The 27,344-nt window shown below is 37.8% G+C and overlaps 1 protein-coding gene across 7 annotated transcripts in view; it reads left to right on the plus strand.

Moving 5' to 3' along the window:
• Positions 1-27,344, plus strand: part of LOC120869874 (muscular LMNA interacting protein) — a 305,414-nt gene that overhangs the window by 237,814 nt on the left and 40,256 nt on the right. For 6 of the 7 annotated variants that reach the window (XM_040249174.1, XM_040249175.1, XM_040249176.1 and 3 more), the window contains exon 11: positions 8,414-8,542. In XM_040249174.1, the coding sequence (XP_040105108.1) occupies positions 8,414-8,542 (129 nt within the window). Of the gene's footprint in view, positions 1-8,413; positions 8,543-11,617; positions 11,623-21,765; positions 22,342-27,344 lie in introns of those variants that run through there. The other variant, XM_040249180.1, reaches the window with a different exon arrangement.

The following is a 27,344-nucleotide window of genomic DNA, read 5'->3' on the forward strand; positions in this document are numbered from 1 at the left end:
ATTGATTTTAGATAATTCAAGGAGGGAAAAAAAGGCTGTTGGGAAATCAGGACTCTGTGGAAGTGTGACCTTCACTGGGCACATATGATCACTTCCCGAAGACGAGGGACTGGGTTGAGTCCAGTAGGGTACTGAGGCTTCACACCTGTGCACAGTGAATCCCTTGGCATCCAAAATGGAACAAAAGGAAAGGAAGATCCAGGATCTAGGCTGACCCTTCACAAAGCTTTCCTAATTCCTGGACTGGGTCATCACAGTATTAACAGAGGCTGGTGGCATGTTTTTTCTCTGAGTAAGAAAACAGGTTGGGCTCAACACGATGGGTAAGCACTGGTCTTCTTTGGCAGTTAGATGGGGAACCTAAGGTTAGAAGACACTGGCTTTTGCTTTTGAAATTTTATGCCACTGCAAAATGCTCATTGTTGCCCAAGACGCAACACTGAATCTAGAGCGTACAACAGATTTAATAAACCACATGACTACATACAGGTAAGAGCAAAGTGCATCTTACTGGAACACAATACAGAAGAGTACTTAACCTTTCATGTGTTTTGTTCCCGGTTCTTAAAGCCCGCTGATGTGTCTGGTTTTAGTGGCGCATGACTATTCTTTCTAAGAGCCCTTGAGGTCTCTGTTGTTCAGAAATGGCAGCCCTGCAAGCTTTTGTGTAGAACTGATGCCTTCTTTAAACTTAAAGGCAGTTTGTTCTCGACTAATTTGCCTTGACACAACATGCTTAAGTGCTCCAGAGTTTGGCATGGATGCCTCCTCAGGTTTGAGCCATGCTATTGGCTTCCCTTTAACCACTGAGATATTTCAATCTGGCCAATCTATGTTGTGTACATTTCAAAAGATGTTTTCTGAGCTGTGGAATAGGTTTATAATGATTGAAATCTTGTATATTTTATTGTAATACAACTATCATAGTAATCAAAAAAACATAAAACATTTTTTCAAAAGCTCATCAGATAAACATTTTCCTGGGTAATCAAGATCCTTTGGTATCAGTACTCTGAATTATAAATACAAAAGCAAGGAAAAGGAAAGAATTTTTTTCTTTTTCAATTTCCTTCTATGCTATTTTCTCTTTACAGAGTTCTGTCATGCATATTATCTTATTAGATTTGCATAGTCACTTTGTGACTTAGTATGGCAGGAATTTTTATTTCCATTATTCTCACGAAAAACACTCTGAAGTCTACCATGTCTCAAAAGTCCTGTAGCTAATGGATGGTATTAAAATCTGTCCACACCCTCCTCCCCAATCTTGGAAGCTTCACTCTGTACTATAATGTTTTAAAATTTGAGATATTTCTTTGAGAGAAAAAATGCTTAAGTATTTGCTATAAGCACATTAACATTTTTATTTAACAAAGAATTGGAGTTAGTGAACATTTATTAATTGAACGAGTGAATCAGCTACATAATTTAGAAAATGTTGCTTTTGTCCACAGTCTTGACGAGGAGAATGTTTTTGCATTTCTTTGAGTTTGTTGCCCCAGTAACTTAAAAAACAAAAACAAAAGCACTGGAGAATATAGGCAAGACAGAAGCAAATGGCTAAAAGAAGTAGCGGTGGTACTTTCACACTGTTCGGATCCATCAAATTAGTAGAATTCCTAGCCAGACCCATGGATTTTCTATGTGCTATGTTCTGTTATTTCCTTGCTGATTTTTGTTGTTGTTGCTGTTTTGTTTTCTTATCACATGACCTGAGACCTTGCTACTGCAGTCAAAGGCAGTTAAAAACACAGTCTGCTAGTTGGAGTTAATTTAAGAAAGATGTTGTTTTAAGTAGGCATTATCTATATAATGCGTTCTCTAGATCAGTGCTGGCAGTTACTTTTCAACTTTGGTCTCCAGCCAGAGGCAATACTAACCTGTTGTCATACAAATAAGTTCCAAAGGACAGAGACAATATCTATTTTTTACAGTGCGCAAGTAACAATGCTCTCGGGTTAGTGTTTACTTGATGAGTATGAACAGCGGAACCAGCGCCCCACAGGCCATTAAAACCTGCCTCCAGGCCCTGGGACTCCACACACTGCATCTCTTGGGCTTTTTCTCCATTAAGACTAAGAATAGAGTTAGATGTGATCTCCCAAGTCTCACCCACTCTCGAATTCTCCAAAGAACATGACATCATTGTCTTCTGGTGTTAGTTTTATTGCTTATCACTGTAATCAAATGGGTGAAAATAAATTATTTTTAAAAAATAGAGTTAAAATCTTGCAAAGTCCTTAAAGATGTGATCCCTGGTCTTGACTTCCTGTATCATCAAAGATGGTAACTTCTGGTTTCTGCTCATCTCTGAAGGTGGGGCTTACCAATCCACATTCCTTCTTCTAGATCTCTAGGGGTGAGAGGTAGTGTGGATTTTCTTATAGTGTTCCCTTTTCCTTGGTTATACTGTAATCAAAAAGTCAGTCCAAGAAAAATAAGTGTGTTCACGCTAAGTCACTTCAGGCATGTCTGACTCTTTGCAACTCCATGAACTATAGCCTATCAGGTTCCTCTGTCCATGAAACTCTCCAGGCAAGAGCACTGCAGTAACAGGATTTTCCCAATCCAGGGATCGAACCCATGTCTCTTATATCCCCTGCGTTGGCAGGCAGGTTTTTTTTTTTTTTTTTTAACCACTAGCGCCAGCTGGGAAGTCCGAGAAAAATGAGAGGAGACACTAAATGGGCAGTCAAAACTTTTTAAGGCTTTAATGTTGGATTATAGCCTACATATTGAGCTCCTGCCTGTCAATTAGTTTATTTATCCTTCAAATGTCTGTTTCGCATCTACTAGGTTCCTAACACAGTTCTAGGTGTTAGAAGGATAACAGTGAAGAAAACAGTGATCTCTGGCCTCACAGAGCTTACATTCTAGTGGAGGAAGCAAGAAAATAAATGTCAACTGAGGTCAGATGGAAAAAAAAAATAGGGCAAGAAAGATCTTTTATATAGATCATTAGAGAAGATCTATCTGATAATAAGGTGGCATTTGAGCAGAGACATGAAGAATTGAAAGAGTGTCCTAGAAAGGGAGAAGAGAATTCCAGACAATGGGAAGGCCAAGTTCAAACTCCAGAGGAGGGAAGACACAGAGTGTACCAGAGGGGACAGTGAGGGAGAGAGAAGGTCTAGAGCAGGAGATACGATGGGAAAGGGGAGGCTGTTTGGCGAGTGAAAGAGTAGGTCTCCCTGCAGGCACTGTAGGGTTTTAGCTTTGATTCTAAGTGAGAAGGTGGAGCTAGAGAGGAGCTTTGAGAGGAGTCCAGTGATGTGGCTTGACTTACACGGTGGTTGTAACGTGCTTAACTCACCTAAACTGGGAGCCCTCTGAGAACACGAGGTATGTCTTGTTCACCTCTGTGTAGACACTGCATTTCCAGACATAGACTAGATCTCAACTGGGAAAATGGCTCCAGAGAGCATCTGATAGATGATCTGATAGAAGGATGCTTCAGAGCTCTAAGACAATGATTGTTTTGTCTTTGAGGCATTTCAAAAATGTCAAGAATACACACATAATTACATATGTACATTATATATGTATATGTGTAACTGAATCACTTTGCTGTACACCTGAAACTAATACATTGTCAATCAGCTATATTTTAGTTTAAAGCAGAGAATTTATCAGTACCGTATGAGCTACTCTGCTCTTCAACGCAAATGGAGAGTAGAGTTCTCTGTGATTGTTGGAGTCTAGCACTCTTGGAATTGTGTCAAGAAGGATATAAACAGGCAGAGTATCCATCCACTAAAAGCCCACATATTCACCTGGCTCTAACGAGGTTCTCAGATTTTAAAACTATAATAACTAATCAAAATCATAATATTCTGGTTCTAGTTAAAAATAAAATGTCTGATCATCCCTTCTACAATGATAATGCTATTTTTCAGAAAGTGGGGAAAATGTTTTAATAGCAAGAATGAAAAGATTAGCAATTATTTTCCCAAAATATAGCTCTAAAAGAGAAAAAAAAAGTCTTATGTACAGTGTAAATAATTTCTGAGGTTCATCACAGTACATTGAAATTTGCTTTTTGAAGAACTTTCTTATTTTTCTTCCTGTGTCCTTTGTGCTGAGAAGGGGAGTTATTACCTGTTTTATTTCTCCGCTTAGATGGAGTGACTTTTCCTGGTGTCAGAATGATATTTGTATCACTCTTGACTCTAGCTGGATTTGTCAATGCTTTAGCAGCTAAAAATGAATCATCCAGAGCAATTAAAATCCTGGGCTTATGATCAGACCAGACTTGGATTAAATCTTGAGTTGTTCACATATTAACTGCATGGCTTTGGCATGTTACTGATTCTGACTCTTTCACAGGGTGTTGAGAAGAGGAACTGAGATAATCAATGTAACATATTGAATGTGGTGCCTGTAATATATAGAACTGGAGTCTTCAGAATAATGATGGTATCACTATCTAGAGTCCTCAACCTTTGAGGCAGGTTTCGAAGCAGTGGTAGAATGGTATGGGTAGGTGCAGAGGCCTGCCTTGGTCAGGACTGATTGTGTACCATGATTCATGGAGAGTGCATGAGGTTCAGAATTGGGCTGCCAAGCTTTGAGTTCCAGTTTGACCAAACACTGAGCCACAGTTAGGTGTGGAGGGTGTGGATAAAGGTTACAGGATGGGAAGTGTGAACAATGTCAAAGACAAACTATGTATAGTATTCTTTTGCATGGAGTTGATTTCCCTGTCCATTAAGTGCTGACTGGTGAGTGACAGCAAGTTAAGGTGCAGGGGGAAAAAAAAAGAAAAAGAAAAAAAAATCATGATTAAAGAAAGAGGTGGTGAATATAATGGAAAAATCAGGGTGAGGCAACAGTTCTGAGACCAAGGAAGCAAACTGGAAGGAGAAAAATTCAGAGACTTCTGGTAGACCAAGACTAGGGACACAGAGTCCAAGTAAAGAGCACCTGGAAAGTCTGAAATAGAGAATCTAACTAGTCTAATTATAATTAGAAAATATTTTTCTATTTTCTAATGGAAAATCTGAAGTAGAGAAAATAGGGAAAGAATCATTGTCGAATGGTCAGACAACCATCAGATTCAGGCAGTTCATAGCAACATAAAGCATAAGGCCTGGTAGAGAAACAGATATGAAACATAAGTAACTGATTCTGATATTAAAGGTATTAATATTTGATATCCAACCAACCAGAAGAGTGTCTTTTCTGGACTCACCCTGGAGGATGATGAAACCAAGAGAGATGATCTGAGTGGAAGGTTCCAGGTCAGGATAACCCAACGCATTGCCCTGTTAGCAATGCAGGGACCAGGGGATCTTGTTTTCCTGGCAGGGAGAGTCTTCTAGCATATCAAGTGCATCTGGCCAGATTCCTCGCCTCTGCTTTCATCTTTCTGCTGCTGCTGTCAAACTTAGCTCCTAAAATTCCATGCTGGCTTTAGAACCTGGTAAACCCTAAGTACTAGGGTTGTACTGATTTCCTACTTTCCAAAGGAGGAGGAAATTAGGAGAAGGAACAGTAGAAGAGGCAGGAACGAGAAATGTAATAGGAAGTTGTGTGGAAAAGAGAGGCCTGAAATCTGGACGGTTTTGCATCATGACCAAGATATCAGGCTTCCGCATTACAGGTGGCTGTAGAAATCAGTAGTTGCCTGGGCTTTGTTCTCGTGTTGGTTCATTGGAGGATATGACTCTCATGTGTATACTCACCTGTGCAATTTAACATATAATTGGGTGTTATTAGGTTGGTGAAAAAGTAATTGCGGTCTTGGACTGTGAATTTTCAATCATTGTAACTAGGCTCAAATACATCTTTATTAATCAAAATAGGAACCATTACAATCAGCACATTTTTGTCAGTGAGAAATACATTTGTTTATCCCTGGAGAATAAAAATCCATGCTTCAGGATTCGATGAACTCTTGGAAAGCATCTTTTACCTCCTGCTGGTTGTGGAAGCATTTTCCCTGCAAAAAGTTGTTGAGATGCTTGAAGAAGTGGTAATCAGTTGGAGAGAGGTCAGGTGACTGTAGCATTGCCTGATTTGTTCAACTTTTGGAGCACTGGTTGTGTGATGCGTGGTTTATTATTGTCATGGAGAAAAATTGGGCCCATTCTGTTGACCAATGCTGGCTGCAGGCATTACAGTTTTCAGTGCATCTCATCAATTTACTGAGCATACTTCTCAGATAATGGCTTTGCTGGGATGCAGAAAGCTGTAGTGGATCACCAGGAACAGTGACCCTTACCTTTTATTGGTGCAAGTTTGGCTTTGGGAAGTGTTTTGGAGCTTCTTCTCAGTCCAGCCACTGAGCTGGTCATTGTTGATTGTTGTATAAAATCTACTTTTCATCACACATCACAATCTGATTGAGAAATGGTTTGTTATTGTTGCATAGAATAAGAGAAGATAACACTTAAAAATGCTGATCTTTTTGATTTGCAGTCAGCTCACGAGGCACCCACTTATCAAGCTTTTACACCTAATTTGCTTCACATGCCAAATGACAATGGAATGGTCAACACTGAGTTCTTCAGCAGCTTCTCATGTAGTTGTAAGAGGATCAGCTTCGATGATGGCTCTTAGTTGGTCGCTGTCAACTTCTGATGGCTGACCACTGCACTCCTAATCTTCAAATCTCTCGTCTCCTTTGCAAAACTTCTTGAGCCACCACTGCACTCTATGTTCATTAGCAGTTCCTGGGCAAAATGTATTGTTGATGCCTCAAGTTGTTTCTGCTGCTTTACAATCTTGAACTTGAATAAGAAAATTGCTCAAATTTGCTTTTGGTCTAAACATTTCCCTAGTCTAAAATAAATATCAAATATGCAGCAAGTAGTAAGTCATCAGCAAAAAACATAAAGCAAGAAATGCACATTAAAATGATGTATAACATAACTGCATTTATCTGAGAATGCATTCCAATATCAAACAGCAAAGTTCAGCAATGCAAAATCGCAATTACTTTTGGACCAACCTAATACTTGCTTACTTTTCCCCTCTGGAAAGAAATCAGTTTCTTAAATGGGAGCTATTTCCCAGCCCAGCCTGCGGAAGATAGAGACTTTCTTCAATCTTTATTTGCCCAGTTGGCATAGAAATGAAAGTCACCTGGGAAAATATGAGCTGAAAAAAATTGTTGCAGAGTGGTACTTATTCAGGCTTCAAAACATAACCAACGGCTGTACGGCAGCAAGATAGATATTCTTCCTTAAGGCTTAACTAGTGAGCATCAGCATGGACTGAGGAGAACTAATTTTCTATTTTCAGAAAAGAAATGGACCTGATAAGAATGATTACAGCAAAGTGCTCACACAGAAAAAAATGTCACAACTTTTTATCGAATTATTGTTTGGGATGTTTCTGTAAACTTATCCATCATTTTGTGACATTTTACAGTGTAACAAGACTTTTGTGTTTGTGAAACATCATTTTGAAATTGCCCCAAACTAGACTTCTCCCTTTCCCTCTCTTGTCTAACCGATGTTGGGTATAAATCCGTGAATTTTGAATGACTGGCCTATTTACTCAGACTCTTTTGATTGCAAATTATAGAAGTCAACCTGAGTTTACAAAAGGGAATTTTGTATTAAAGAAAAGAAAGTCTCAGGGAGTCTCGGACCAGAAATCCTGCTTGGTTCCAGGGATGTTTTGGAATTCAGTTCTGGAAAGCCCTCAAGTTTGTTTCCTCTACCCCCTGCTTCTCCCTATACTTTGCTGTATTTTTCTTGATCTCATCAGATCTGCTTTTATGGTAGAGTAAGGCTTTCCCATAGCTCCCAGATTTACATAGTATCATTTCCATTTCCTAGCACGACTAAAGAGCAGATTAAAGCCCTGCTCCATATTCTTGGGAGAAGCCCCTACCCTCTTGGGTCAGAACGCCACCCCTGCCTGTTTTCATTATAGGGAGTCTGAACATGGATTCTGGGATTTTAGGGTGTGGGGGTGGGGGCAGTTTCCAGAAGAAGAAAGTTGTTATGGGCTTGGTGGATTGTACCAAATTCATCTCTCCTATCATGCCCCAAATCGGTATGCTGCCTGGCCCCGAGGATGCTGTCACTAAATATTTGTCAAATGAAATATTTATTGGCTGAAAGTGCTGGTAAAGATACTTAACTAGACAGATGAAGATGTTTTGGCATTTTGAAATTCATGGTAGTAAATCTTTTTTAATTGATTACTGTATAACAGTTCACTTAAAACTAAAGCTAATTTAGTTAAAGTCTTTTGATTTCTGGCTGTTTATGTATTCATAAAATCATTTAAAACCAATACAGAATTGTAAAGTAAAAATTAAAAATAAATAAATTAATTAATTAAAAAAAATTAAAAATAATAAATTGCTGTGAGAACGTTTGAATGAATTAATACACTTATGTTTTCATTTTAATAGTATTTTTTCTTTATTTCTAAAAAATAATTGACATTCATGAAGACAAAGCCTGGAGTAATTCGCCCCGTACCGGTAAAATCCAAAATATTACTGAAAAAAGAGGAGGAAGTCTATGAACCCAATCCTTTCAGTAAATACCTGGAAGATAACAGTGACTTCTTTTCTGAGCAGGTGAGTCTTTGATAAAGTCTTTGAAAAAGTCTTTGATATTTGGATAAATAACTATAAAATGCAGAGATGCCCTAATGAATAGAGTGTGTGCAAGAAAATGTGATTGGAATAACCTTAGTAATTTAAAAAAAGCTCCATTTTCTGCATAATAAAAATTCTTAAGTATTTCCAGGATGATATTTGGAAGTATTTAAAGGCTTTTGTCTAAAATTTTTCTATCTAGTGCTGGTATTATTTTGAGGATTAAGACATTACTTTCTATGAAGACATCATGGAGGCTTCATGTGATATAGATGTTGCATTCTTGTGACTAAAATACCGCTTCCTTTTGAAGTGACATAATTTTTTAGATTTGGTAGTACATTAGTACATTTGACAAAAGATCTATTGTTTGGATTCCTCTCAACTTAGTAGAGATGATGTGATCCCCTAGATTGAATGGTGCTAGGTAGGGAATAGGAGATTAAGTTATTTTAAGGTATTTTGTTTGTTTGTTTGTTTATGTACTAAAAAGGTAAATTCCCCTTATATATCTATTGTTGGATAATGTATAATGGAAGGTTGTTGATGATGCTTTATAAGATATTGGGGGAAAATGAAGATACACATTTAGGCAGTATAAAATTGCATACATTTTCTCAAAGAGAAACCTTGTATCTTTATTTGTCTTCTTCCAACGCAACACATAGGCATAGGTTATATATTTTATATCTCAAACTCTATTACATGCTTAAGCAATGCAAACAATCCAGAAACTTTTGTGGATATAACCGGGAAACACAAGATCACGACCACATTTGGTAATATATAATAGAATAGACTTACAAAGGAAAATAAAGTGCTGTACTCTTTAAACTTTAGCTTGAAAATGATAACTATCCAATTCTTGGAAATAGAAATTTTGTTCATATTTGTGAAACAGAAGAAATATCTCGTCTCACTCTATGACTCTGGGCAAGGCGTTTCATCTCGCCCTGTTCCAGTGTCTTAATGCGTAAGATGAGTCGTCCAGATGAAGTTTTTAAGGATCCTTCAAATTTTAAAATCTGGGTTACTTAAAATCTAAGAATATGACCAAAGGCTCATAGTCGTGAAAAAGTTCATTAGAAATACTTTCTCATGCTTAGCTATAGTTTTTATTTATAAAATGGAGATGATAATATTTTCTGCTTATTTGTATATACTTTGTGAAGACTGATAGGATTTCAATAAGTTAAACATTTTTAGAAAGCACTAATATCATTGAAAATGATAATTAGAGGCAATCTTTTCTATTTTTCAGGGAAAAAAAAGAGCCCTCAATTTAAATTAGAAAAATCCTATTGATATATAAGGTTATGTTCACTAAATTTGCACATAAAAGAAATGGAAATTCCTCTTAGGAAAGCATATTTCCATCATCAGTAAAAGCATTCATTAGCTGTCTAATGATACTAATCATTTAGAGGCTTAATGTGACATTTTAGATAAGAGATTATTATAAAAATTTATAAAAGTTATCTATTGTTACATGATAAAATGCTGACACAAAATAAATTTCATGTATTATCCATGCAATATATTCTTTAAATATGATCTAATGTTATAAAATAAAAAATGTGTTCTTTTTTATTAGTATAATTTCAAATTTATGCATTTTACCTTGAACAAGATTCTTTGTAGAATGTCAAGTGAATCTTCCTATACAGTATCACAATTTACTGTCCTCTGGAATGATAAATTCCATTTTCAGGTGTAGGAAATTATTTTCATTAAAAGAAGATGCCAATTCTTTTTACAGCTTTTCTTGACTATATAGCAGGTTTAAAGCTCTATGTATATACACTGTAAACCAATGTATTTTCAGATAATTAGTGCACAATTTTAGTTCTTTTGTTAAGTATTTTGGTGCCACAGACATAAACTTATTTATATTTTCTTTCAATCAATTTATTCTCGTGTGTATCCTAACTTCTGTGTCAGCGGACTGTCAAAATTCAAAGAAGTCTAACAGAGTACTTAAAAGTGAATTCCATACTTTGCCTGGTTTTATTCATTGACTTTGCAGGAGAGGAAAAATGCGTATAATAGGAAACCAGGAAACTACGTATGCTATCAATTGGCCTCTACATGGAGCTGTAACCATTATCTCATTGTGGCCAGAATCTACAATGGAGGCAGATACAAAAGACAGCTCACAAGTGTAGATGCTGAGAGTTCCTTAAACAATAAATTGAGTAGTAACAATTTATGATTTCAGCGTGGCTGCTTCATCAGAACTTAGCAGGAGGCAGTCTACTCAAGTGTATTCAGTTCTGGTCACTTTTATGGTCTCCTTCACTGGTCCCACAGAATAAATTGAATGATTCCACACTCAGCTGATCTCAACCATCCATGTAATGGAGAATACTTCAGCCTGACAGTTGAGCCAAATTGGAACAGCTCATATTCACTAATCTGCCTTGTCCTGGGGACAGTTCCACATGATGGGAAGTGCTGAATGGGATTGTTAAGTCAGTAAATTTCCCCTGGCAGCTTCAGTGCCATAAAATATGATTTCAAAACTCTGTTACAAACTGTCAGACACCAAAGATGATGAGACCAGATGGAAATGTATTTACTGTAGCTTCAGAAGCTACAATAGGACAGTCTTTTGAACTGATAATGAACTGAAAATTTGCCTGGAGATACCCTCTGAGTACTGAAAGCAAAGTTTGAAACCAAATGCATAACTGAGTCATTGAGACTTATTAATCAACAACTTTTGCATCAAAATGGCATAGGCCAGGAACTACCATTCTATATTAGATGGATTTTTAAATAAAGACACTTCAGAATGAAGCTTATGCTTCTCTAAAATTACCTTTCAATCCATTATTATATCAATTTGAGGTCCTTTTGCATTCTTACAGAATATCTTCAACAATCCATCTATGGATATAAAACTATGATGATGTACTTTGACGCATAGTTTTGTTAATAACTAAAGGTTGGGTTGGAAAATAATTAACAGAATTGGTTGGCCAAATGGACACTCAGAAGACATAAAGGTTTAGAAAATCAATTCACTGATGAAAATAAAGATTCTAAAGAAAGGAATGGTTTTTTGTTTATCTGTGTGAGTTTTCAAAGTATATTGATTTTTTTCTGGTCATTTAATGTATTTAATTAGACAAAGTGAATTCTGCTTTGGAGTCTCAACTTAGTAGAAAAAGCAATTGCTAACCTCAGTTATATGACATGTATAAAACATTTTTCTCTAATTCTTTATAAATTAGTAATTCAACACATACTTTTAGATATATCATTTCTTTCTTGAAGCCGTAGAGAAATATAGGCAAAATATTTTGGATAGAATTGAAAGTGAGGGGGGTGATATTGTAGTTTAATCTGATTTTCCTGCAAATGTTTTTCTCTTCTCTTAAATGAAAAAGAATGCTTTCTAGCATGTATACCTCTTAAATTTTATTTTCCTTCTAATTTGCTTCAATGGGAAACTTGCATGTTTTTGTGTGAAAATGATCATTTAATGAATTTCCTTTGTACCATAGAGAATGTAAAAGGATAATCTGGGGAATTTTCTTTGTTATTGCATTTACATTCTTTTTTTTACTTCTGAGTTTTCTTAGCCATCTGACTGCCCTACCAAACTATCTGCCTGACATTCAACTTTGATGATTACGTGGATGATTTTCAGATTTCTATCTAATTATTCATCAAATTATATTTTTACTGTGGTCGTCCCCTGCACTTCTTCATGTCACTCACGTTTGATAGTTACTGAGCAGACGCTCACTGTGTCAAAAGGTGAACTAGATAATACTGCCTTTTTTTCTGAATGACTTCTGTTTTTGCCACAAATTGCTACCTTTTTCAACATTTCTCAATTAAGGTGGCTCACTCTCTTTTATCATAAAATTATCTTTGATCTTGTTAATATTTTATTAGGAAACATTTTTTCAGATTAAGATGTTTAACCTTTTCAGATCTAGAAATGATTAAGTGATTTGGTGAACAGTTTTGGGGGGCCAGAACTTAAATTCCTTGTAGGGCTACATTTGTTTCTGAAGAGTTAAGACTAGAGATTCAGCTTCTCCACGTTTCAGGTTGTTTTTGTTTATTCATGTAATGAAATCCTTGTGCGTTTTTCACTTCTTATTTCTTTCCTCCCTCCTCCCTTCCTTCCTTTCTTCCTGCATGCCTTCCTTCTTTCCTCCTCTATAGGTAATAGATAATAGACAATTTATCATATATGGGTTATGTACTATGTGTAATAGATAATTTATCATCAGCACAGTAAAACTTTTTAATAGTAAAAAATTGTCCTATGGAGACAAAACACACCTTTTCCTCCAGGATATAATCAGTTAGGATTCCCCTCTTCAAAGTTAGGCTTTTATCTCTCCCTTTTATTTATTATTGTTATTATTAGCATTGCTTTAAGCTTTCTCTTGACCTTGTGTATGTATCACGGAAGACGGAAGCTAAGGGCTGCAGGGTCTGCACGTCTAAGGGAGACTTCTTCTGTCCCCCTCTGTTGCTTTCGGTAGGACTAGGAATCTTAGATTTTTACTTGCTTTAAAATAAACACATAAAGAAGACCTATTTGGCAATTCTATCATAATAGGCAGAATACTTCTAATAATTAGTTAAGCAACTGAATTCTAAAAATTAGTGAAGCTTCAGAGTGTTAGTAGTTTAACAAATAGTGAATATGTAGCATCTGACTGTACCCCAATCTACTGGGAAACAGTGATGATCTGAAAACTTTAAGCAAATACGTCCTGTTTTGTTAACTCCTCGGATGTCTTTATTTGTGAGAGATGACCATGACCATATTTAGAGCCGCTCATGTAAATCGTATTCCTCTTTTTCTGTTATTTGTTGTGGTTAAGTTTAACCTTTAGTTTCATTTTTATCTACTTTTGATAGGATTGAGGTCTGTGGCATAAAAAGATTTATTCATTAAATCTAAATTTTTATCAATTCCAATTGGAAGGCTAAGTTTCTTTTTAAAAAAATTTAAAATTAAAGACCTAAATAGACATTTCTCCAAAGAAGAAATATAGATGGCTAATAAACACATGAAAAGATGCTCAACATTGCTTCAGTCAAGTCTGACTCTTTACGACCCCATGGACTGTAGTCTGCCAGGCTCCTCTGTCCATGGGATTCTCCAGGCAAGAATACTGGAGTGGGTTGCCATGCCCTTCTCCAGGAGATCTTCCCAACCCAGGGACTGAACCCGCATCTCTTAGGTCTCCTGCATTGGCAGGCGGGTTCTTTACCACTAGCGCCACCTGGGAAGCCCCTCACTCGTTAGAGAAATGCAATTCAAAATACAGTGAGCATCACATTACCTCGGTCAGGAAGGCCATCATAAAAAAATCTACAAGCAATAAGTGCTGGAGAGTGTGTGGAGGAAATGGAACCCTCTTGCCACAGTGCACTGTTGGTGGGAATGCAAATTGATACAGACATTATATAGAACAGGATGTGTGTGTGTGGGGGGGGAGGGGCACCTCAGTTGTGTCTGACTCTTTGTGACCCCATGGACTGTAACCTGCCAGGCTCCTTTGTTCATGGGATTCTCCAGGTAAGAATACTGCAGTGGGTTGCCATGCCCTCCTCCAGGGGATCTTCCCAGCCCAGGGATTGAACCTGCATCTCTATGTCTCCTGCACTGGCAAGAGGGTTCTTTACCACTAGTGCCACTTGGGAAGCCCCAGAGAACAGAAATGGAGATTCCTCAAAAAAGCTAGGAATAAAACTACCATATGACCTAACAATCCCACTGTTGTTAGGTCATATACCCTGAGGAAACCATAAAAGCCACAAAGAACGTGTGAACAATGTGAAAAAGACAATGAGACAAAAAGACACATGTTCCCAGGGTTCCTTGTATTTACAAAAACTAGGACATGGAAGCAACCTAGCTGTCCATCAACTGATGAGCGGGTAAAGAGGCTGTGCTGCATGTATACAACGGAATATTAGCCATAAAAAGGAACACGTTTGAGTCAGTTCTAATGAGGCAAATGAACCTAGAACCTATTATACAGAGTGAAGTAAGTCAGAAAGAAAAAAACAAATATCATATAGTAATGCATATATATGGAATCTAAAAAAATGGTACTGATAACCTATTTGCAGGACGGTAATGGAGACACAGACATAGAGGGCAGAATTTGACACAGTGGGGGAAGTTGAGGATTGAGAGAGTCACACTGAAACATATACATTACCCGGTGTAAAATAGACGGCCAGTGGGGATTTGCTGAATGACCCAGGAAGCTCAAACCTGGTGCTCTGTGACAGCCTAGAGGGCTGGGATGGGATGGAAGGTGGGAGGGAGGTTGGAGAGGGAGGGGACATGTGTATACCTATGATTAGTTCATGTTGATAGAGGACAAAAATCAACCCAATATTGTAAAGCAATTATCCTCCAATTAAAAATAAATTAAAAAAATTTAAGTTTCTTTGAATATTCCGGCTTTAAATTAAGCTTTTTTCTTTATATTTGTTTGAGAAAAGCCAGGGAAAGGCAAGACAAACAGTACCTAAAATAAGGTTTTGTGAAAATATAGAATTTAAAATTCTCTATTGTGTTCACCTGAAAAGTGTCATTCAACAAGATTGCAAAAGAGTGAAGGTAGCTGTGTAAAAATAATTTTAAGTAATAGGCAACATAAGTATTATTTCAGAAATTAGAAAGTTCATTATATTTGTGAAAAAAATATGCGTTTTTATGTTTTACTTCAGAGGATTCTGTTTCTCAGCCCATCTCGAACTTTGAATCAACATCAGCCTATGAACAGAACTCGATGGCAACAACCACACGCCTCTGGCATGGTTTTGTCTAATAGACCAGAACACTGTCTACAATGATCCCCTCTATCTCCACCCAAACAGGTTCAATCCCACAGCTTTGTTAAGATGATCTGGGGACTAGTTTATCAAAATAAATGCACATAGCAAATGCAACCTGGGCTGAAGGACTTATGGTTTCCTTTCTCTCTGGTTTTTTTTTGGTTTTTAATTGAATGTTTCCTTGACCCATGAATAATGGAATCCAAGTAGAATAAATCTTGAGGAGGACATAGTAAAAACTGGATATATTCTTTGACTATAAATGCGAAGATTAATGTGTTTAAAATAAATGTTACAATCTCTAACCATTGGAGAGATTGTTAGATATTTTACCTTTTAGGAATTTCACTATAATACATGTTTTTAATTGGGGTATAGTTCCTTTACAACGTTGTGTTGGTTTCTGGTGTACAAGAAAGTGAATCAGCTGTGTGTATACACCCATCCTCTCCCTCTTGGACCTCCTCCGCACCAACCCTCGCCTCATCCCCCAGCCCTCAGTCATCACAGGGCACAGAGCTGAGATTCCCGTGCTGTACAGCAGGTTTCCACTAGCTATCTATTTTATACATGGGAGTGTGTGTAAGTGTGGGTGAGATTAGACAGACTTTGTATGATGACAAGTATAAAGGTCACAGGAAGATACGGAAGTTTGAAGCTGACTCATATGAAGAGAATTAGGAACCTTCTCTTCTCACTGTGATCTAAGATAAAATAACTTTAAGCTTGTCATATTGGCAGAGAAAATGATAAATCCAAATGAGAAGAACAGCCAAGAGAGTGCATAGGACAGAAGGAAGCAGAGAGCTCAGACTGGTAAATAAACTATTTTTTAAATCCCATTAAAGAAACCAAAGAGCTTCAGCAGTCCAACCAGCGAAAACCGAGATCAGGTTAGTGAAGTGAGTGATTTAAAATAAATATATGGAAAAACAGAAAACAGGATTAAAGTGTATTTTTCTTTATCTCAAAGGCTATGTGAAAAGAGCTATCTGCAGTAAATTTGTAAATTCAGGATTGGTGATTCCTTTGAGATGGAAGAGCTAGTAAGTTTTTAGAGTTTTTCAAAATAATGTTCTAATCTCCAAATCTACACAGCCTAAGTGAAATTTACTTTACTGTAGCCCAACCTTCCAAATACCAATTTGCTTTATGAACCTTTATATCTTTAATATTTCTGAAAACAGAAAATGCATTTGGTAAGAAACCGCTTACCAGGAACTGAATTGTCAGTTATCCTTGTCTAGTAGAGCAGAGAGGCTTAGCATATTTTACCTGCTCAAATCAAAACAAGTATATGTGATATTTATCCCATTGGGTAAGCTCAGAAAAATAGAGGTGTTTTTCTCAATCTGTGGCTTAATGGATTCTGGGAAGCCTTAGACCCTCATGAATTGCATTTCATAGAAGGGCTGGCTCTTTGCAGTGTATCCTTGTATGCGTGTGCTTAGTCACTCAGTCATGGCTGACTCTTTGTGACCCCGTGGACTGCAGCCCACCAGGCTCCTCTGTCCTTGAGGATTCTCCAGGCAAGAATAGTGGAGTGGATTGCCATGCCCTCCTCCAGAGGATCTTCCTAACCCAGGGATCAAACTCAGATCTCCTGCATTGTGGGTGGATTCTTTACCATCTGAACCACCAGGAAAGCCCAAGAATACTGGAGTGGGTAGCCTATTCTTTCTCCAGGGGATCTTCTTGACCCAGGAATCAAACCAGGGTCTCTTGCATTGCACGTGGATTCTTTACCAGCTGAGCTACCAGGGGGACCCTTTGCAGTGTATTCTTAGGTTGGACTAGTTTCACCTCTCATTCAGGCAAGATATGATGCCTTTATTCATTCTGATGTATAACTGAACCAAAGGGGAACTAGGGCAGCTTGGTTTTGTGGAAAGAGCTCTGACGTGTGTGTTCTAGTTATAATTGTGTGGTTAGCCAGTTCTACCCAGTGCATTTGTGAACTCTGAACCTGACTGATGAAGAGAGGGAACTAGACTTGGTGGTGGCTCTCATCGGGTATGAATTGCCCCGGCCATTATAATCTTGCCTGGAGCTTGGGGTGCTACTGGCATGCAGTGGCTAGAGGCCAGGGATGCTGCTAAACATGCCGGCAGTGTCCAGGACGGTCCCCCAGGGCAGAGACTTATCCTGCTCCAAATGTCACTAGTACAAGAGTTGAGAGGGCCTAGACTAGCCCATCTCTTGTCTCCCTTCCGGTTCCAAGAATTTTATGATTAATGATGCTTAATGCTACCCATGCCAGGGACATTTCTGTTCAACCAACATCGGTTAGATGACTTTTTTGTGTGTCTGAACTAAGAAATTATTCCATTTGATTGACACAGAAGAGGTGAACAAGCCTCCATTTATGAAATTTTTCACATTCCTGGAGCCTCTACTCATAATAGCCCTGTTTGACAAGGGACACGCATTTGCACTGGTTCTGGCTTTGTTAGCAAGATTATAGCTTCCCTACTTTCCTAAACATTCCTCTCTCTTTCTTATATTTCCCCAACTGTTAGGTGTCAGGACAATTAACTAAAAGAGAAATTCAAAAAAGTCGGGCAGTCTGACGGTAACTGTTAAAACATTAGCATCAGACCAAGTTGGACTAAGTCATTCCTACTCCTGAATTTAATTATACATCTGCAAATGAGGGTGTTGTATGAAGTACTTTTGAAGGTACCTCCTTACTCTGAAATTTTGTGTTCATGCCTTTAAATATTATTGGGATGCTTCTGAGGTTTCACATCCTTAGGTGATCCAAAAACCAGGGGAAAAAAAAGATGAAGTATTAATCAGGTCATAACTCTAGAGAGATGGAAAATCTTTTAATTTACTTTCTAGGTCAAAATCATGACAAATAATACCCATCTCCAGAGAGCTTACTTTGATTTTTTTTTCTTTTTGATTGAGCAATTTAGGATAGGTAAACTTTTATTTTGAATTTTCCTTAAAAAAATCCCATTTACTTCCTATGTGTGGAGTATTAAGAAACCATCAATATGATTCAGAGTCATTACTTCACTTTGAATAACTATAGTTTTGTTTTGCTTTTCCTTAAACTAAAATCCCTGGGGGTGGGGGGAAGAAATGATATATTTTCCAAATTAAATTTAAATATATATGTATACAGAGGTGGGCACAGCAGCGCACTCCAGTTTTCTTGCCTGGAGAATCCCATGGACAGAAGAGCCTGGCGGGCTGAAGTCCATAGGGTCACACAGAGTCAGACACGACTTTAGTGACTTAGCACGCATGCATGAGTGTATACATATGTTTATATATGCGTGTGTTCCTATAAAAAACACAAACATATAACAGCTTTTATTGGGGTCCTGGTATTGGCTACTTAAATTATTTTTGTTCCATTTGTAAACTTGACAGCTATTACCTTTGCAAACATCCTGAATAGGAAGGCCAAGTAGGCAGACTAAAATTTAAATAACAATGTTTCTATAATGAAAGTGAAGATGTTTTTGTAAGTCTTTGCCATATCTGAATTTCCCATTTCTGCATTCTTTAAATACAGAAGATACCATACTTTAATTCCTTTGTTTCATAACCACAAAAGACTCTGGGGTAATCCTTGCAGTGAACTTGGGGGATAATTTTTGGTTTTCTAAATCTCTCTAAAAGGTGATGCTGGACTAGGTAAGACAGCTCTGTACAGGAAACACAATTTTGTTCCTGAACCTCAATGTTTTCACTTAAGGTTCTTGGTAAAACAATAATAGATTCAAAGGAACAAAACCTCAGGATATTAAAAATTGCAAGATCATTTTTCTTTAAAATTGTAACACTTTGTTAACATACAATATGAAGGCTACCTCTAATGGTTCTTATATGTGAAATGTACCAAATTTCTCCTTGAAATTCGGTTGTAACTGTTACCATCCAAATCCTACCCTTAGATATGAGGATGGTATTAAGCCCTAGCTGCCCAGGTTGGTGGAAGGGCCATGGAGTGCAGACCTACAGAGCAGAAAGGGGTGGACAGTGACCGCTGGTATGTGGTCCTTGCCGTGATTTCCTGATGGATGATTTTGCTGCTTCTCTCCACACTCACTTCCCTCTGTTTCCTCTTAGCTTCCAGTCATTTACGTTTGTGCCAGGCTATGTAAAAACCTGGATGACTTCTCAGGAAACAGGGCAGATAATATCCCTGTCCCCTTTGTGCTTAGACTCTAGTGGTTTGTAAATATCTGAACCTTAATCTCTGTCTCCTTCCTGCTACTCTTAACCTTCTCTGCAGCCCTCTGCACTTTCTCCCTCTGACTGTCGATCTCATACTCAGGCTACATACACCATGGCCTGGTGTTTCCTTATCTATTAAGGGACCCTACCGTGACTGGAGGGTTGGTTGCTTACTGGAGACTACTGGGCTTCCCTGGTGGCTCAGCCGGTAAAGAATCTGCCTGTAATACGGGAGACCTGGGGTCGATCCCTGGGTTGGGAAAATCCCCTGGAGAAGGGAAAGGCTACCCACTCCAGTGTTCTGGCCTGGAGAGTTCCATGGGGTCGCAAAGAGTCAGACATGAAGGAGCGACTTTCACTTTCACTGCTCCAGCTGTGACTTTCCTGCTTCCTACAAAGGAGAGAAATGTGACAGAAGGCAAGGAAGGAACATGGGCTTGGTGTGATCTTGGGAATATCAGTCAACTTTCTGAACTTCAATTTTGTCCTTGAAAGCTGGGACTACTAATCTCATTTCTAATGGTACACATACTCATGCTCATTTATGACTTTTTAAAAAATGTGTTTGGCCTGTCCATGCAGCATGTAGGATCCTAGTTCCCCTACTAGGGATTGAACCTGGGCCCTTTGCAGTAGAAGCCCAGATTCTTAACCACTGGACTGCCAGGAAAGTCCCCCGAGTCACTGTGAAAGGACTCTGGGCACTTTAAAGGGAATACACTTTTCTAAATGTTTACTGTTTATAGTACTTCTAGAAGTACTATAATTTTGGAAGAAAGGAATTGACTTCCTACTAAAGTGTGAGCAAATACTTTCTCTTCTTTCTTCCCATCATGAAGAATATGTATTTGCTGACACTTTAGTAGGAAGTTAGAGAAGCCTCTTTTCTTTGTTACTTTCTAACTTATTCACCTTATATTGTGCCTTTCCCCCCAAAACTTCCAGGTCAGGATCGGGGGTGAGAACCGAACTATATGTATAGAAAAACATAAAACTCAGCATTTTCATTCTCTGGTGTCCACTGTGATTGATTATAAAATACTTCCTCTTTGTTTTTCCATGAGCATGTCTCTATCAAATATCTTCATGTTTATTTATGTTTAAGGGGCTTCGCTGGTGGCTTAGACAGTAAAGAAGTAAAGTGAAGTGAAAGTCGCTCAGTTATGTCTGACTCTTTGTGACCGCATGTGGTGTATGTAGCCCACCACTTCTCTGTCCATGGAATTCTCCAGGCAAGAATACTGGAGTGGATTCATGTTGATGTTTGGCAGAAACCAGCACAATTCTGTAAAACAATTATCCTTCAATTATAAAATAAATAAATTTAAAATAAAAAATACAAAAGAATATGGAGTTTCTTCCCCAGGGAAGCCATTTCCTTCTCCAGGGCTTGCCACGAGGGAATTTGGCTGTAATGTGGGAGACCCAGGTTCAATCTCTGGATTGGGAAGATCTCCTAAAGAAGGGCATGAAAATCCACTCCAGTATTCTTGCCTGGACACAGGAGCCTGGTAGGATATACTCCACGGAGTCACAAAGAGTTGGACACGACTAAGCAGGTAACACTTTCACTTATCTATGTTATCTGCTCTGTGAAACTTGCTTTCAGCTAACTACAAACTTTCAGCACTAAATAATACAAATTCTATTTTCAAAATTATGTTTTAATCCTTAAAAAAACTTCTTTTTAAAATAGAGAATTTGAGATAGCTAAGCATATGTTACCTTTTTCATATTTCACAACTTTAAATTTTTTGGTTCAAATCAGGACCTGAAATAGATGTGTGCTTTAAGCATGTCTGCTTAAACGCATATGGATGCTTCAAAATTGCAGTTGATAAGAAGTTATGCCATATGTTCAAAATTAAGAGACCTAATTTATTTTGGACTGATCTTAGTGAACTATCGATGAGTTGAATCTCTTCCTAGTAATTTGGAGTCTCTGTGATCATATCTTTAAAATGTTGATACATTTTTGGCTGAAGGAGGCACCCTTTAAGAAATACATTGTAATTGTCCTTGCCTTTATGAACACTGCTGTTTGAAATTAAAACTGTAGCAGAAATGCTGTCCCTCTGATTTTAAATTGTTCTAGGCTTCAGGCAGGAAGGAAAAGCTGAAAATAAGTGCTGCATTTAAAAACAAGTGTTGTTTCCCAAAGAGGTGGGAAGAAGAAAAAGAAGATGGAGTTAAAGGCCCTCATAATTTCCCCTGGTGGTGCTCTGAGTTCCCACAGGCACAGATAGCTATGTGGGGGTGCAGAGGGGAAGCAGAAGCAAGGGGAAAGCGATTTTCACCCTTCATTACCAAACAACAGGAAAGGAAGTAACTTTTGAAAACCAGAATGGAACAAAAGAGCCTTAGATGTGCCAACTTTAATGAGAAGAGTCCACATGCCTTCCAATGCCCTTTGGTGTTAAACAAATGGAAACAACTTTTGCAGTTGAACAATTTGACTTGATGGCTAAATAGAAAGTGGGCTTTTTCTAGAGTGATGAATGTATTAGGTATTGCTATAGCATTATTTTTCGGATGCCTCTGTCAGTATCTAATTCTGCAGGTGCTGTAGTTCTTTCAACAAACGCAGCTAAATGAATTTATTCACTGCATGTTTGGTAATTTTTCTCTAGTGAACAAAGATATTATTTGCTTCATAACTTCTTGTGTTTTGGAGTTTTGCAGAGTATTATAACATAATTCATTTTTAAAACCCAGCCTCTTAAATAAAGCTTATTTTGAAAAAGTTGTTCTATATATTTTTATGTTGAAAAAGTAAATTCTCAAGTAAGTGAAAAACACTGTATGGATTTTAGGAAAATTACTATGTTTACATATCTTGCTGATAGAAACATATACAAGAGAATTTTATGGTTCTCGTTCTTCCCTCAAACACTGGAACCTTATGAGATTCATCTATTTAATGCTAAATCAGAGTAGAATAAAGTTCATTGTCAGGAATCGTCCAGAATAGTGATCTCCAAAGAAAAAGTTACCAACGTCAAGATAATTCACTGGAAGGGAGCTAGGGTGCAGGCCAGACATAATAAATATTTTATTAATGCCTGTTTTTTAAAAACCTTTAGGTTTAGGAGCTATGGCCTATGTGTCACATGGCCACATCTATTCATTTATGTATTATCTGAAGCTGCTTTCATGATATCATAGCAGGAGTAATTGTGACAGAATACAAGGTTTGCAAAGCCTCCAAATACAGTATCTAGGCATTCACGGTAAAAGTTGGCTCCTTGCCAAAAACGGTAAGAAAGATTTTTTTTTTTTTGCCTTTTTTTTTTGTTTTTGTTTTTTGTTTTGTATTGAGGTATAGCTGATTAACAATGTTGTGATAGTTTCAGGTAGATATATGTGTATCCATTTTCCCCCAAACCCTCCTCCCACCCAGGCTACTGCATAACATTGGGCAGAGTTCTCTGTGCTGTAGAGTAGGATCTTGCTGGTTATTCATTTTAAATATAGCAGTGTGTACATGTTGATACTAAACTCCCCAACTATCTCTCCCCACCATTCTTTCCCCCCCGGGCAACCATAAGTTTGTTCTCTAAGAGTAAGAAAGATTTTAAGCTTTGTTGATGTATATGGCTTTACATTAGTCTCTTTTGTAGGACTGGATGTTGGACACTTGCAACTCATGTATATCCTAAGTGAGATTTCCCAGGCAAGGGTCAGGGCTCTCCAGCTTTGTGCAATGGACAGAAAGTCCTCAGCTAGCTTTTATTGTAGTTTGTGTGCCCAACTGGACGCAAGATTTATCATTTCAACTATTTTAAAATAAATATTCTTCAAACAGTAAGCAAATACCTTTATTTTAATAACTTCTACAAAATAATCTAGATTGAATATACCACTATTCATATAGAAAATGAATAAGAAATGATAAGAAGTGACCAGAAGTCATAAAACACCTAGGTCTAGGATAAGCCTGCTATCAGCTATAAATATGTTATAAACACGGATAACCTACTGGAATTTTACAAGAAGTAGGCCAAATTTGAAATAGCTCAACTGGAATTCCATCACCTCCACTAGCTTTGTTCGTAGTGATGCTTCCTAAGGCTCACTTGACTTCAAGTGGCTCTAGGTGAGTGATCACACCATCGTGATTATCTGGGTCATGAAGATCTTTTTTGTACAGTTCTTCTGTGCAAGGAGATCCAACCAGTCCATCCTAAAGGAGATCAGTCCTGGGTGTTCATTGGAGGGACTGGTGTTGAAGCTCAAACTCCAATACTTTGGCCACCTGATGCAAAGAGCCAACTCATTTGAAAAGACCCTGATGCTAGGAAACATTGAGGGCAGGAGGAGAAGGGGACGACAGAGGATGAGATGGCTGGATGGCCACCGACTTGAAGGACGTGAGTCTGAGTAAACTCCGGGAGTTGATGATGGACAGGGAGGCCTGGCGTGCTGTGATTCATGGGGGTCGCAAAGAGTCGGACACGACTGAGTAACTGAACTGAACTGAGGCCAAATGTGAAATTATTAATTTTTTTAATTTTTATTTTTAATTGGAAGATAATTGCTTCACCATGTTGTGTTGGTTTCTGCTGTTCAACAGCACGAATCAGCCATAGTATATACATATTCCCTCCTTCTTGAGCCTTCCTCCCACCCGCCCCCAATCCCACCCCTCTAGGACGTCACCGAGCATCAGGCTGGGTTCACTGTGTTATCCAGCAGCTTCCCACTAGCCGTCTGTTTTACACATGGTAGTGTATATATGTCAACACTACTCTCTCAGTTTGTCCCATCCTTCCCTTCCTTCGCTGTGTGCACAAGATTGTTCTTTATGTCTGCGTCTCTGTTTCTGCCCTGCAAACAGATTCATCAATACCATTTCTCTAGATTCCCTAATATACATTAATATTTGAAATAAGATTTTATATCTGCTTTCATTATATTTTAAATTTTGATTGAAGTATAGTCGATTTGCAATGTTGTATTAATTTCTGGAATACCGCAAAGTGATTCAGTTATACACTAAATTCTTTTTCATATTTTTTCCATTCATAGGATATTGAATATAGTTCCCTAATCTATAAACAGTAGGACCTTGTTGTTTATTGATTCAATATATATATATAAGAATTTGTGTCTGCTAAGCCCAAACTCTCAGTCTGTCCCTTCTCCACCCTCTCTCCCTTGGAAACCACAAGTCTGTCCTTTGTAAGTTTGTTTTTGCTTTGTAACTATTTAATTATTAGCATACCTAGCTCTCAGCTTATAGCTTTTGCTTTGAATTTTAAATAATAATTGTATTATGGCATCATAATCAGTAAGGCATTTACAAAGTAGGCATCTAGGACTTGGAGATGCTGTGCAATTTTCAGGAATGTTTAAAGGCAGTTCAGTCCAGTTCAGTCACTCAGTTGAGTCTGACTCTCTGCGACCCCATGGACTGCAGAATGCCTGGCTTTCCTGTCCATCACCAACTGCCAGAGCTTGCTAGTTTAGAGGCAAGGGGCACTAAGCATTAAAGTTTTCCTTAAGTAAATGACAAAATCTTTTCTAAAGAACCTTAATAAAGGAAGAAATTAAAAATCCAATTTCATTGGGGATATGTATTTTTTCCTACTGCAGCAAACGTTGTAATACGACACATAGAAAACAAAAGAACAAGGAACTGAAATTTACTCCTTTGTATCAAATGTCTTTAGAAAATGCATAGAAAACACCTCTGAATGTTTGAAAAAGTAAAGAGCAAATTACGTTATACTGGAGTTTTATTATGCAGCTGGATCAAAGTATAAATGTAAAAATATTCTCATTATAGCATCTGTGTTCTAAACATGAAATACTTAAAGGAAAATTAAGTCAGAATATATTTTATTTTCTAAAATAAGTGCCTTTAATGAAATCATTGTTCTTCGAGAAAGCTGTGAAGGTATAATCAGCAATGGAGTATATATATATATAATGGACTGTGTTATGAGGTTGCAAATTATATAAATATTCATAGATAAGCTATGATGAAAAGGAAGATGTAGATACACATACACACTACATATATTACATATATGCATATGATTTTATACTAAAGACTCCTATATATAGGAATAGGAATATAGCGACATGGATATAAAAGATATTTGCATAATTTACAATGATGATATAGAGAAGAACCAAGAAAATATTTTGGCTCATCCAGAGTTGTTCAAGTTATCTCCTTGTGATGAACTGTTTTAAAAAGTTCATGATGCATTATGAGTGTTTTTCAAAACTGTAAAGGAGGTTCTTGACTATGACAACTATCAAGTTAGCCATGAATGACATTTTATCACATTTTATCATTGATATCATCTGGAAGCAAAAAGGAGGAGAAACAAACAAACAAAAAACAGTGAGGCGACAACTAAAGGATGCTAAGATCAGGGCCAAGTGTGAGCAGATGTGAATTTGGGAGGAAATGGAGTAAGGTTACAATCAGTAAACACCCTTCTTGAATGTGTGGAATATACCTGAATATGCAAACCCCAACCACTTGTCTTTGCATGGGTGCATGTGTTGGTGACAGGAGATCCCTGACCTGATTTTGTTCTGGGATGTAGAAGAGGTGAGGCTATACAGTGAATCACAGAGCAAGTCATATTTGTAGGAGGCTGTCTCTGTGGCAGCCTGAACACAGATAAGTTGCCACATAAAATACTGTACAGATGACAGTCTTCATTATTTAAGGAAAAATAAAGGCTAAAGAGACTCACACCCCAAAGCCTGTATCTTTGGAGCACAAAGACAATCCCAGGTAACTGTCCCTTCCTCTTATGAACCTCTTGCAAAAACTTACAGTCCAGGAAAGATTCATTTAATGTGGAGATAAACAAAATTTTTATAAAGGGAAAAGAAAAGCCTGTCAGATTGGATAACAAACAAAAGCTGGGACTGTAAAACCCAGTGAAAGAGTTGAGGATGACAAAGTTTTGTTTTAGGTATTACAAACCAAAGAAGGAGAGATTATAATCTTCATATTGGGAAGGTTGACTCCTGGCCAAAATTTCCTTCAGTTCAGTTCATTGCTCAGTTGTGTTCAACTCTTTGTGACCCCATGGACTCAGCACGCCAGGCTTCCCTGTCCATCACCAACTCCCAGAGCTTACTCAAATTCATGTCCATTGGGTCGGTGATGCCATCCAACCATCTCATCCTCTGTCATCCCCTTCTCCTTCCACCTTCAATCTTTCCCAGCATCAGGGTCTTTTCCAATGAGTCAGTTCTTTGCATCAGGTGGCCAAAGTATTGGAGCTTTAGCTTCAGCACAGTCCTTCCAGTGAATATTCAGGAACTGGTTTGATCTCCTTGCAGTCCAAGGGACTCTCAGGAATCTTCTGCAACAACCCAGTTCAAAAGCATCACTTCTTCAGTGCTCAGCTTTCTTTATGGTCCAACTCTCACATCAATACGTGACTACTGGAAAAACCGTAGCTTCGACTATACCCTTTGTCAGTAAAGTAATGTCTCTGCTTTTTAATATGTTGTCTAGGCTTGCCATTGCTTGTATTCCAAGGAGTAAGACTTTCAATTTCATGGCTACAGTCACCATCTATAATGATTCTGAAGCCTAAGAAAATAAAGTCTGTCACTGTTTCCATTGTTTCCCCATCTATTTGTCATTAAGTAATGGGACCAGATGCAATGTTCTTAGTTTTTTGAATGTTGAGTTTTGAGCCAGCTTTTTCACTCTCCTCTTCCACTTTCATCAAGAGGCTCTTAAATAGAATTTCCTTAAATAAGACAAATAAGACCCTTT

The sequence above is a fragment of the Oryx dammah genome, unplaced genomic scaffold (assembly GCF_014754425.2).
Source record: "Oryx dammah isolate SB20612 unplaced genomic scaffold, SCBI_Odam_1.1 HiC_scaffold_11, whole genome shotgun sequence".
Lineage (NCBI taxonomy): Eukaryota > Metazoa > Chordata > Mammalia > Artiodactyla > Bovidae > Oryx > Oryx dammah.